Source organism: Larimichthys crocea, chromosome XXIII (genome assembly GCF_000972845.2).
Source record: "Larimichthys crocea isolate SSNF chromosome XXIII, L_crocea_2.0, whole genome shotgun sequence".
Classification (NCBI taxonomy): Eukaryota; Metazoa; Chordata; class Actinopteri; family Sciaenidae; genus Larimichthys; species Larimichthys crocea.
In genome coordinates this window covers 9,737,830-9,751,968 of record NC_040033.1, presented here as the reverse complement: position 1 = coordinate 9,751,968, position 14,139 = coordinate 9,737,830, and the positions used below count along the sequence as shown (strand labels likewise).

The window sequence follows — 14,139 nt, the reverse complement described above, 5'->3', positions numbered from 1 at the left end:
CAGCAAATATTTGCTAAGAAAATTAATACAAATCATTACAGATTAATCCTCTTTTGAGTGACTAATCTATTAGTCTATCAACAGATCATTTCACCTGTAGACTATGTTGAATTATCAAAAGGGATTCAGCAAACTCACCGAGCATAGATATATTTATAAAATAATAATGTTACTTTTAGACTTCCTCGAAAGGTTCAGAGCTCGTTCGGTTCCAGTCGGGCCCTATGTGTCATTCTATGTGATTATTACAACAGGCACGGAGATGCTGTGCATTAATATGGAGCTCTAGTTGCAGGTTCAGTCATTTGTCAAGTGTTGGAGTGCAGGGACGGATGCAGCGGGCAGGTCTCATCTCAGAAGTCAGCTTTTTTTTTTTTCTTTTTCTTAGGAAGCTTGTCTATCCTCAAATGACTTTAGGACTAGTGCTGAAGTGATGGATTAGACTTCAGTGCCAGCATTACCTCAGCTCTACTGCTTTCCAAACACACACACACACACACACACACACACACACAGAAAGAGAGCTTTACAGCTGTATAAAGGGCTGAGCACTGGCTGTTTTTTTGCTTCTGCACAGATATGCATTATATCGACCTAACCTATTTCTCTTCAGACTACGACTGACGTCATTACGATCTTAAGTATCACACTAAATCTCAGGAATAGCTGCAGCATCAAAGGCATTTACTGTGGGAATACGTTCAGTTTATTTCCTCCAGGTTTTTATTCACACCTGTTTGTGAGAGGCGAGTGAGCATGGGTCTTCTGTCTCACTATCATCTCGACTGTTAACAGCTCTAAAAATTGTTGTTTGCTTGTTGCTGCTGCTGCTGGAGTGAAAAGTCATGAGTAAAAAAAAAATACCCTCCCTCACATATAAAACTATAATCCATTTCAGCCCGATGATGATGTGACAGTGTCAACAGATTACACGAGCTCTATCAGGTGGATGGCAAATAAATAGCCAGGCTGCCATTAGATTATCTAATTGCTTTGTACATCTCTGATTAACTGGATCGTGTCTCTGTTTTTGTTTTTCCTCTCGCAGAAAGAGATTCAAGCCATGAGCCAGTGCCACCACCCCAATATTGTGTCTTACTACACCTCGTTCGTGGTAAAGGATGAGCTGTGGCTGGTCATGAAGCTGCTCAGTGGCGGTAAGTGCACCTTCCAAGGCTTCCTCCTTCCATCATCCATCCAGTCCAGACCGAAACACCAATCTCAATATTTCCGATTTAAAAAAATAAGAGGTTAAATGAGCAGTTTGTCAGTCGCAGTGTGCATACTTAACACATCAAATACAGAACATACTTCTGCCCTTGTATTCCTGAATCTCTTGGCAGGGCTACCCAAGATGAGATAGGGGCCAGTAGGAAGAGATGGGCTACTTACTACCGGCGATGTTAACCGGTGATTGTAGGGAATGTGACAGCGCTGATCCTCATTGTGTCCCGTGTGAGCTGCAGCTCTTTCCGGGCTTTAACTCAGCACAGAGCAGGAGCTAATGACAGGGCAGAGGTAATAACAGCCCGCAGGCCGGCGTCATGGCACCCATGTGGCAGCGCTGCAATTAACTAGTGAGAGGAGTACCAGAAGAGGAGGCCACCATGGAGAGAGACCTCAAAATGCAACGGTTGCATCTGCTTCTGATTGTTTTGTTTCATTCTTTATTCTTCCCATAAAAAAAAAATCAAGCTATGGTGTCTAATAGAATATCTGAATCGGCCTGCGAGGGAGAGGATCTTACACATTAGACCTTGCGAGGACTCCTAAACACAAGGCGTCTTGTTCCAAACAGTTGACAAGCAGGGGGCTCTTTAAACTCTGAAGACGAAGACAGCCTGAAGTAATGTTCGTTTGTTTACAAAGAGGCAAAAAAAAATTGCCGCTCATCTCTCTCCAAGTCCTGCTTTCAGTCTCACACACCTAATTATACGAGCACAAGAGTACACAGATACGTCCACGCACTAAACATTTACACTGGTTCTACCCTCCCTTGTTCCCCTCTGGCCCCCTGTGTAAACAGCATCCTACTGTAACGGATAGTGCCCAGGTGGCATGCCTGGCTCCCTCGGATACACTTGAGTCATGAGCCACTTGGCAGCCGCCTCGCAGCTGGGCCCGGGGTCACGGTGCCCGCCAAGCGACGCTTGAGCAGGCGGCCAGCCTCACAGCAGGAACAGACACCACTTAAGATGGCCTCTCTTGTTCCCCTTATCCTAGTTAAACAGAGGGCCCTTGATGTTGAGTTTTATTGTGCGCAGTAATTAAATGATGGCCATGGCGACATCTGCCATGGAGACAAGACCTCAAATGAGGTCAGGTTTATAGAGCATCACTCCGCAGGGCAGAGGATACTATCCTGTCTGCTCCTCTAGCTCGATGGAGCTAAGAAACCCCTCCGACCTCCTACACCGTCCTCTTGTTGCTTCCGCCGTTAAAGACTGATAACAGCTCGACAGTTGCCGTTTAATGAAGTAGCAGAGTACATTCCTACAGGACGGCTTCCTAATAGAGAATTATGTTTGACCACAGAGTACTAGATCACATTTGTAAAGCAGTATTTTTGACATTTGTTCCAGAACCACTTGACATGGATCCACCTGAGAGGGTTACCATAGCTTAGTATATTGAAGAATAATTGATAGACTGTAGACGTAGCCTCGTGTTTACAGCTACATATGCTGCTGTTATGGCATTTATAGAGGGTATGCCATTCATGTTGCACTGGCAACTTTTCTACTACTACTTTTCAGCTAGCACAGGGATTGTGTGCACAGGATACACTTGAAAAAACGGAAAAAAAGGTTAAAATATTTATCTTCTGACACTTCAAGTGGTATAGGCATTAATACCAACTTGATTAAACCCACAAAAAAGAAAGAAATACCCACCTTTCTATAACTAACAGTGTTAAAGAACATTCATTTTAAAATGTAATGGAATTACCACATTTAGAGCATGACGGGTGGTGTCAGTGAGGTTCTACTTTAGGCAAAACTGGTTATAAACGACTGCGCTGGCATATGTTGATCCGTGATGACTGCTGTGTGCCACTTATAAATGGCCTCAGGGTCATGTACCGTTTCTTAGCGTCACTTTCACAAGTGCTATGCCACTTATTTCGACCTGGCATATGGCCCATTAAAACAGCATGTCACCAGTCTTCCACTGGCATGCACCACTCCCCTTTGGTAAGAGCAACGTGCTTCGAAGAATTGGCATATGCCAACTGTGTCACTTTACAATATCTTATACGCCCAAAAAGGCTCTGCAGTTTAAGAGGCTTAAAACTTTTGACAATCAGTCATCTTTGAAACTTTTTTAAATTATGCAGGCAGTGCTTCTTATGTAATGAGTGTCCCATGTACTAGTACAGTGTACCTAATGCCCTGTCATATGTTGTTGATTCATGTGTGTACAGCTCTTAAAGGCTGCCCTCTTCTCTGTCAAATCTGTTCGAGGCCAAACCTGTAGAGCTGAGTTTTGAGGCAGGTACGTAGCAGGCGCAGGGCTTTTCAGGAAATTCCAGTTCTCATTGCGACATGTGAACAACTGTTTAATTAGAGCGCGGCATAACCTGTCAGTGACTGACTTCACATCGGAGAGACATCCACCGAGACCCACAGGGACAAAAATATGAGTCATGCCAAAGCAAGCAGAGGAATGTGTTCCCAGGAGATTAGTGTGCAGTCTTCACCGACTTACAGTCGCTTGCTGCCGAGCTCAATCGAATGCCACTCAGAGTGAAATCCGGCTAAAGGCAGATTGTTATGGACTGTTTGAGTTTAGCATATGAAAAGACTTTGTCAAAGTTTGGAGCCCAGTGGATTTGTCACATCATGATGGGGCCCTCCTCCTATTGCCAAAATGCTGACAGAGAGCTTTGATGGTGACTCCAGGTCCACAGAATTAAGACAAAGAAATCCTAGCATGCAAAATGACCTTTGTATCACATCCTTCTCTCTCCATAGACAATTAAACCATCATTTAATATATGACGCCGAAGCCGAGCGAACATTGCTCTACTCGACACCTATCTTCGACGCCACCTATGCCTTTCCACAGCCCCTCCCATGCCCCGCCTCTGCCCTTCCAACTTTGCTTGGCATTCCCCGTCGGCCTTTGGCACAGTTGGCACTAGCTCTCATATCTTTCGTCCACTTCCCCCCCTGCTCCCCACGTCTACTCTCTCATCCTCTCCCACAGTCTCAAACCTCCTGCTCTGACCAGGAGAACGGAAAGGCTGTTAAAGTGATGTCGCTGGATGAAGTGGAGTTGGTGTTAAAAGTCCCGGCTTTTTACACCCACACAGGTTTTGTTTGAGAAGAGAGAGATTTGCCTAATCCGGAATGTAACTGAAATGATGATTTGACATTTCCCCCCCGGGTTCTTTGCATGCTCTGCACTACCCTGTCAGGACTTAATCTGTTCCCCGTGATTTGTATAAAGATCCCTCTGGGGTCTTGGACGGGGACCGTAAGAACCAGGCCAACAGGTGTCATTTGTCTTTGGGGCCGTAGGCTTTCCCATGCAAAATAAACCTTTAGATTATTAACCTGTCAGTCAGTGTCAGCATGTTGAAACAAACTAATGAGGCATGAAGCGTTCAATCAGATGATTTTGAAAGAGGCTGACAATGCTGGCATTTAGTGATCCTCCAAAGCCTACATCATGCTGTGACTGTGCACTTCGAATCTTTTCTCCCCTCAGTGCCACTTCAGCTTTAAGCAAAAGTGTTCACTGTACACTGTTTGTTTTGCTTTACCCTACTCTTCTATCTTTGCCGTGGTCTTTCTATTCCTGGAATGGAATAGTTTGATGTTTTTGGAAATACGTTTTTTTTTTTTTGCTTTCTTGCAGAGAAGATCGATACCACTCTCTGTACAGGAAATGTTTTGCTAGTGCCAGCTGCCGATAAGCTTAACGTAGCAAAAAAAAAGGCCAGGAAACAGCTAGCCTGGCACTGTCCAAAATCCTCCTTTGAGATCACTAATTATCACTCTGTATACCATTTGTCTAATCCATAAGACAAACCAAAGTGTAAAATCACTATCTCTTGGCTGGATCCAAGCAGCGGTCTCCGTCGCTGGGAAATGAAGCCTAGTGCTTAAAAACCGTATCCTTGAGCGGCTGCTCGAGACAGTCTGCAGAAGTGAGTCAATCTCAGTATTAAAATGTCCAATTTCGCAGCAAGAAATAAACATGTATGCAGCTTGATTGACAGGTAGGTGTCGTTACAGATGGCACCCAGGCGTCATTCAGCCCGCCTCAGGTCCGCCGATGATGCACGTCGGAAGACGCAGTACATCCAACATGACGGAAACCTACGGGTGACGTCACTCAGGCTATACTGTCATTGTCTGGAAGCAGTAGCTAGTCAAGAAATAATCCATGACAAACAACAAATAGTTTGATCTTGCCAGGCTTTCTGTTTCCTCCTGTTGTCAGTTGTTATGCTAAGCTAAGTTAGCCAGCTGCTGGTGTTGATATTGGTGTCAGTCTTCTCATTCAGATAGACATCCTTTAAAGGTGTGTAGCTAAAGTGGTCTATAACTTTTCATATCCAGTTGGACAGGTACAGATGAGGTCTTGCACTACACCTCCCCCCTCACTTTGACGTGACTATATTCCCTCACCCTCTTTCCCATCGTCACCTGTCGCTCCGTGTCACTTCCTCTCCTCCCTTACAGCCATTTCAGACAGAGGAGGATGAACATGCAGAAACACTGAGAGAGTAGGAAACGGTGTGTGGAGAACAGGGGAAGAGGAAAAAGTGAAACATACTGCCTTTTCTCAAAGAGCTGTCACACCAGAAATGCGACGCAGCTCTCTCCTTTTTACGCTTTTCTCCTGCTTCTTTGTCAGTTCACTCACTCACCTGTACGCCTGCTATCTCACACACTCAAGACACACATCCCGGCTGCTTCTCCCGCTTTCCCCCCCTCATCTGTTCTCTCTTTGAACAGGGTTGTCTCTTTTCCTCGCTGCTGAATCACATTTTCTGCCATGCAGCGTCACTGCGCGAGGAACCCGTTGAACTCGATCGACTCCCCTCACTCCGCCTCTCTGTCTTGCTGTGTCTAAGACTTTCTGCAATAACGCCGTCTAGTCTCAGGTGGCCCGTCATCGCAGACTCCTCTGCGTAATGCGGTGCTCGATTGAGTGCTGAAGACGAGGACACCCTGAAGTTATTGAGCAAATAAATATCTTTGCACATCAAGCCTGGCACAGTTGGTAACACAATCAATTTAGTCCTGGAATTGTGTCACGGACAGCGTTTCAGGACCTTGAAAAGGCCATTTCCAGCTTTTGTTTGCAAGTGCCGCTCTGTATGTGTGTGTGGCTGAGGGTGTGTGACAGATAGACAGTGTGGCAGTGTGATGTTTGTGTTTGTGTACCACTGCAGCACAATGCAGCTTGTCAGGCAAGTGGCATTCTTTTTGCTTCTCTGCTTTGTCCCCATTCACCAGTGTCGCCCAATTTTCTGTCATACCGAATGCAAATACAGAACCTCTTTTCAGAGAGATGTTCTTTATTCTTTTGGAAAAGTCGCACAAAGCAAATCATACACTGACAGCAGTCTGACTTTTCATCCAGAGCGCTCCTTTTATTCAGCAGGAGCCAGGCTGAGGGAGACATAGTGACCTGCCAGGTCAGTCAGCAGAGCAACACCAGTTCTCCATTCAGCCTGGGCGACTAAAGACAAAGCAACAGTTTGACTTTCAACCTTAAACGTGCACATTTCACACTTGTCTTTCATGCATGATCCAAAGGCATTGATGACGCATGTCCCCTCTGACATAAGATCCACATGTTAGTAGAGCTCATTTTGTGAACTGCAGAGAGATGGACTGCAGCGATGATGTAATCGCGAGTCAAATCCTGGAGCTGCTCTATAGATGGCAAATAATGACATGACTCTGACAGTAGCCATTGTGGTTTTTAACTAGGCACATTTTCTGAGTGCCAGCGGTGAGCTCAACATCCAAATGAAACTCATTTGGATGGAAAAGCTCAGACAAAAAAATGCTGCGCGCCAACAAAGTCACTCTAATTTAAAGTCAATGGAGCAAGTCCAGAAAAATGTCCCCTAATGACATCATAAATTCAAGCCTCGCTGTTGTTTAGTTACTGCAACAGCTGTCGGTGTTTGTAGATACTGACTCCACTTGCTAAAATCATAGCGAGTGCAGCGTAAATTCTTTTTAAAGGCGGGTTTACCCTTTAAAGGATGCACGGTAATGATTGCTCTAATTTCTCTCCCTCCACCATTGGTTTGTTTTGCCCTGGCCAAAAGAAAAGGTCATGGTGATGTTTATGGTTAAAGGGTTTTGTCTTAACACAGCTAAAACATTTGTTTTTTCCTTCAATAAAAATCCATCTTACTGGAACTGGAAAAAAAAAAGAAGTCTTTGTGTACCCACAATCTAATTTATCCAAACAGTATAAGATTATACACAAATTATCTTGACTGAATGCCTGCCAATCCACCAGGAAGTATGTGTTTTCGTAAATATGGTTTAGTTTAGAGTAGGCTTAGCAAATAATATAGACTAGCCCGAGGTGACTTTCTCATTGATGCAGGAGCTAGATCATCAGTCAAGACCAGACACAAGATAATTTATTTACCCTGCCGTTCTTAAAGAGGTCAGCCGCTGGAGAGTTTTCGTTTCTCTCCGACACTGATGTTGACAATCACAAATGCAGTTTTCAACTAAGAAAAATGAAGCGTGACATTGCAAATTCTTTTATTTTATTTTATCAACCACTGTCTCCTGTGGTTATTATCCAGGCTCCGTGCTGGACGTGATCAAGCATATCATCTCGCGAGGCGAACACAAGACGGGCGTCCTGGATGAGGCCAGCATAGCCACTGTGTTGAAAGACGTGCTCGAGGGCCTGGAGTACCTACACAAGAATGGACAGATCCACAGGTAACAAGACTGATGGCCCTGCACTCTGCTACCGTAATAATACTGACACAAGACTTCCCATTACCACTGAGCACAGAGGCTTTATTAGACTTCACCTTGAGGGTTTATGGAGCAGAAATGCATCATTCTGCCCATGACTTTCTCTTCACTAAAAGGTGTCAGACTAATATTATGTCTCCCACCTTGACTAGATGAGAAGTTCCGTTTTTATAGTGGACTCTGTCTCCATTTGTGCTTGCGTTGACACAGATAGAAAGTTTTGTAGCAGAGATTCCTGTACATGAGGTCCATTTTTTGGATAAAATTTGAATTTTAATGAGGAATCATACACCTGAGATCACAATTCAATCTTTTGAAGACAATTTTCATATTAATTAATACATGGAGACATCTTTGCATATAATTCCTCCTCTCGCAAGGAATTATCAATGTGCTTAGTAGCATAAATGCCGTAATTTCTTATATATTACAGTGACTGATTGTGTCATTGTATGCGCCTTATCATTGTGCGGTATCTGTCTTCATGCTGTTTCCATTTTCCCGCGATCTTGTCACATAAACATGAGTGAAATCTCAGGCAATCTCTGCAGAGTAGTTCATGCTCTTAGCCTGTGGTTTAATGCAAAGTTCAATGCAGGGAAGCGATTGGTATTCTTCATCACAGTAGACAGATGACTGTACAGAGGAAACGGCACTTTCAGACAGCCACTCTCACTCACTAAAGGTCACGTGTGTCACAGGGATCTATGTAGAGATGAGGCAGTATACTGCCCCAGTGGGACTGCGACAAGTCTTCCAGAAGAAGAAGCAGTAACGACGTGTTTATGGCTTTATTACCACTGAATAAAAATATCAGTCAGTCCTTTGAGGTTCATTTTAAGTTTTAATAAAACACTGCAAGAAATCTGTAAGTAGACCACCACTTCCAAGCTGATAATCTTCAAGATGAATATGTATTAGTGGAATCATGTGTCAATGGCATGATTTTGCGTGCCACATGAAATGTGATCCTGAAAGCTCTCTTTCTAAGCCGGTTCAAGACCCGGCTAAGTCGCCACACTCAAGCTGTTCCAATGAACCCAGTCGACATGCCGCCTGTATAAGTCATCACACTACCTCCTCCTCCTTCTCCTCCTCGTATTTAATATTCATTCACTCACTTTTTCAGACGTCTCCTCTTCTCTCCCACTGGCACACATACATCCCGGGACGGGCTTCACGTGTAAATAATGCATAGCTTTTTTTTCGACTTGGTTAAGTGCTCAGCAGCTTTTAGAATAGCATGCCAATAAGAGAGGCTTGATTGACGGCTTTGACTGTGGTCCAAGCCTGTGGATGAGGGAGGTTTGTTTTGTTTTTGTTTTTTTATAACGTGCAGTATCCTATAGATACATAGATAGAGATGTAAGGAATGATGTGTTTAAATAACTGTGTTAATTAAAAGGAAAATCCTCTGCTGCAGCGTTTAAGTATCCGCTATCAGCATAATGTGACAGGGTTATCGGTCAGTGCCAGAGAGAGAGAGAGAGGGGGGATGCTTTTCGCAGAGTAAAACCTCCCCTCAGGTCTTAGCCCTGCCTAGGGAGGATCATTCATTCATCGCTTCTGTCCACCCCAGGCTCCGAGGTGTGACTGGTGGAAAAAGAAAGTGCGAAGTATGTGAGGTAATCCCCTCCAGACATGCTGAGAGCGGACAGGCCGCATTCAGTCGATCAGCGTCCTGCTGATGTAAACGTGCGCATGTGGCCGTGCGCGTTCCTCTCCTGAGTAAGCTGGATCATATGAGTCGGAGCCTCGGGGCCAGGGGTGATGGAGAAAGTCAACGGGGGTGAGGCTTGACGGAGAGGGAGAAAAAGAGAGAGAGAGAGGGGGAGAGTCACATGATATGTTCCATCCAGCCCAGGACGGCAGAAAAGCAATTAGAGTCTCTCGGCCTGGTCTCTAGCCTCAACCAGAGATATTTACCACAAGACGGCGAACTGCTCCACCTCCACATTCACAGCAGCTCGGAAAGTCAGTGATTCAGAGGTGGCACTTGTCCTCTAACTTGAGCTTCAGGTAGACATCAGGCACGTGACAAGAGATGAAGACCACTCTAGTTTAGATTAGTCAGTCAGTTGATACTTTTGAAAATCAGCGTGCAAGTTAATTATTGCAAAAAAACAACAACAACAAAAAAAACCCTAGACAGCGGTTTTACTGTTGTGGGAAGCTCTTTGCCTAACTCGTCTCTGAAACCTCACGTCTTCCAAGGGTACATGGGAGGGTTCTTCCCGGCAAATTACTTGCCGTGTGGTTTAGTAATGATCAGGTAATGGTTTTAGTTATGCTGCCTGTGGGAGCAGCGGGTCTCTTGCTGTGGATTAAAGGGAAAATTGACAAAATGAGACATAAAAATTGATTTGGAAAAACAGATGAGAACGAAAATTCAGCAGTACGGAGAAAGCAATCAAAAGAGCAAAGCGAAGGGAAGATATTTCCGTGGTTGCAAATGGCACGCTTAAAAGAGGCGGGGGTGTATTCTGTAGGACACACAGGGCGCCTCATAAACTCTTTTTTTTTTACAGCCCTGTTAGGGGCACTGTGAGCCTGGCACCAGGATGTGATGTCACAGGAGGTGACCCGATGGAGATGCGAGGTATGAGAGCTGCCAGATGAGAATGATAAATCTTCTTGACAGTTTCATACCATGGCTGTTCCCACCTGGCTACTGCCTGCGTATCATTTCAGTAGGTCATAAATATGAAGAGACCACACGTACTGTATCACCTTTCAGTTTCTGATACACTCTGTGTGTTTTAAACACATTTAACACACAGAAATAGGTCTTAACTTGTCTGGTATTCTTCTGGCTTATTGTATCATAGTATCTGCTAGACGGATGACTACAGTCGGAGTTGGGATTTAAACTGCGGGTTGGCTTTCTTCCTCTCTGCTACAGTGTTTCTTTGAACTTGCATGGTGCATTGTGTCACCACCTCCTCCCTCCTCCCTCCTCCTCCTCCTCCTCTTCCTCTCCTCTGTGAATGTTAATGACTGTCTGCACTCTGCAGCCTTTTTCTTAGAGCCTTACAATCTGCTGCAGTGAACCGTATCCTGCACGGTTCTTGAATGAGCGCAGGAGGGACACAATCGGATGGCCTCGATCACTCTTTGTGAATGGCGCAGCTCCACGGCGTGTCCTTGATTGGAGTGGAGAATATTACAAAAAAAAAATCCACGTTAAATTAGTTTTCATCAGCTTGTTGAAGTTCACAAATGAGAACTAATCCGTGAGAAGTAACATGATGTCATATTTAGACAGTGAGTCATAAAATAGCTCTGAGGACACTGAGGAATAGCCTCAGACTCTTCATTCACATAAAACTCATCTTAACATCGTGTGTAAAACAAAACTCACTCATTCGTTTATTTAATAACTTCTAAAGAATGTATCCTGATGACTCGATCATCTCAACGCTTGATCACAGATCAAGGTCTGCCCATTGAGTGCTTGCTCTGTAAAGATGTGGGCACGGACAGTCTCTGATTTCCCATTTCTTGGCCAGCCTCAGGCCCCATTTCATCCAGACCAGACATTACCCAGGAGCAGCTTCGAGCCCAAATTAGGTTTATCCCGACTCACTTCCTCTCCTCCTGGACCAATCACAAGCACCCGCTGAGGTAACTGATCCAGCTGATCTGGCTAGGTGGATTGTCTCAAGGTCCGCTGCTTCCTTTTTCTGATGACTCTAATGTGTAATACCCGTTGCTTCCTCTACATCGGTTGCCGTTGTCATGGTTCCCAGAGGATGAATCTTGCTGACTTCAATCCCCTGATACTTCACATTTGTGCTTTTTTTGGTAAAAATTTCTCAACAACTATTGGATTTAGTTAGCAGGTCTTGTGACATGGCCGGATTGGTTAATTGGCCTCGACTGAACCCGCAATTACCTCATTGTAATACAAAACCTTATTAGCCCGGGTTGAACCCTGAATCACAAGTCCTAGAAGACACGACTGGACCCACTGAGAGAGCGGACAGTGGTTGTGCAAAGCAGGAAGTATTTTGGGATACTCCTAGACTTGCCTTTCTGCCTCAGGTGGTCCGCTCTCTACCTCCCCTCTAATCCTTTAAAAAGCAACATCTCAAATTACCAAGACGTAAATAATCAGCGTATGTACTAACACCCAAGGTGGTGGATGAGTGAGCTCTTGTTTACGGAGAAGATACCGTGACCTGGTATCACCTAGCTGTGTTATGTCAGGACAGCAAAGTGACAGTCGGGACAAGCCGGAGAGCCGCGGAGCACAGACGTCTGTACGGCAGCAGACATTTCTAACGGTGGTTTTTCAGAGCCACTAGCGAAAGCTGTCATGTCCGTTTCTCATCCACCCTTTCCCTTCCTCTGCATTGTCCCCAGTGTGACAGTTACATAATTGAAATTGCCCAGACACAAATGCACATCAGTAGTTTTGCCACAGACTGCTCTTTCCGCCTTTCCGTTTTTATACAGTCGATACATTCAGCTATAATACCCAATCTGCTCCTACATGCTTTTATTATCCCATCAGTCATTTTGCCCCACAGCGAGAATCCCAATCTCTGCTTTCAGCCAGCGGTCCTAATATGTCACATATGCTGCATTCCTCCCTCTGTGGCTCACTGTTTGCCACTCCCTGCCCCATGTCGCTTACGAGATCTGTTGTCTGTGTGGTATTTTACTGGAGCACTCTTAGCAAAAGAAGCGTCTAACACTCAAGAGTTTGTTCAAACTCTGCTGAATACTTGAGTCCCTTCAGAACATTGTGGGTCTTGAGAAGGTTGCTTGTAAAAGACTGTACCTCCCAGCTTGTAGCGACAAGAGAAGGGGGTACTTAAACTGCCCACTCCACCTCCTTCACTTTTTTTTTTTTGGGCCACAAAATCCAGAAACCCAGGTAATCCAGAGAAAGTTTTGGCACACACTTAAACGTGCAGCAGTGTTCTTATCGAAGAAGCAATAAGCAAGAGTCTTTCCAATCCTCCCAATTATGTCTTCAGACCGCCATGTATCTGATATTTGGCATGTTTTTATAGTCTATATGGACTGAATGATATCCCCAATAAAATGAGCCTTTGAGTCTTGGAAACTGTACGATGTCTCCTCTCCAAACCAGTATTTAAAAGGACCAGTCTATTTTTACATTCATTGAGAGTAATTTGTTTGCAGGAATGAGCCAACATCATTTATCTTTCAGCTGAAGCTGCAAGCTTTTTACTGCACTGCCCCCACCTGGTAGCAAGGTGAACTGCTCCAGCTGTTGAGACTTACATCTCTTTCGACTCATTTGTCAGCCTGTCAGTGCAGTTTAATAATCTGTCTCCGGGTAATTTGTGCAAATCTGTTAGAAGTCGCCACGGCGCTGTAATGGCTCACGATGTTCTGGGGTTGTACCACTTCGCCGCCTTTCGTCGAGACGTACATTCACTTCTCCACGAGCAGACAGAGCTTACTGACGTCCCTCGGTGACACTGCTGCCACCCTTACTTTTTATTTCCTCGCCTTTCACTTGACCCCTCGACTTTTATCTCTGAAAGTCTGTTGCTATGACAACTCTGTCTGGCTGGCTGGTGAGGTGGCGGCGTTCAGTATGTGTGGCAGTCAGTGTGATTGTGTGTGAGTGCGCACGGAGGTAGACAGCCAGCCAGACAGCTGTCCCTGGTGAATCCTCTCATCACCACCAGGGGAGGATGAATAGGGATGAACAAATTAACTACAGACTGTGTGTGTGTGTGTGTGTGTGTGTGTGTGTGTGTGTCTGTGTGTGTCTGTGTGTGTGTGTGTGTCTGTGTGTGTCTGTGTGTGTCTGTGTGTGTGTGTGTTGCCAATAAAATATGTAAAAGGAACCCAGAGCAGTAGAAAGATGAAAGCTTCCCTATTTGTTGCGCAGAGATGTATAAAATCAAGTTCTCTTTGACAAGTTATCAGCAGTAGCTTGTTTATATTCATAAATAATCTCTTTTTCTTTATTCTGACTCTAAATATTTTTGTCTATGTTCACTGTTTGATCTATCTGAGCTACTTCAATCACTTCATTCACTATCTCCGACCGCTCTGTGCGAGTAAGTAACTGAGCACAAATTCTTGTCTTGTCTTTCGCAGAGATCTTAAGGCTGGAAACATTCTCCTCGGGGATGATGGCTCAGTGCAAATTGCAGGTACTTAAGCTACGAGGCAA

The 14,139-nt window shown here is 44.7% G+C and overlaps 1 protein-coding gene across 1 annotated transcript in view; it reads left to right on the top strand.

Annotated features, from left to right (window-relative positions):
* The window catches only part of oxsr1b (oxidative stress responsive kinase 1b), a 37,219-nt gene that overhangs the window by 13,308 nt on the left and 9,772 nt on the right, over positions 1-14,139 (top strand). The window contains exons 3-5 of the mRNA XM_019267535.2: positions 1,049-1,157; positions 7,796-7,937; positions 14,064-14,119. Of these exons, the coding sequence (XP_019123080.1) occupies positions 1,049-1,157; positions 7,796-7,937; positions 14,064-14,119 (307 nt within the window). The remainder of the gene's footprint in view (positions 1-1,048; positions 1,158-7,795; positions 7,938-14,063; positions 14,120-14,139) is intronic.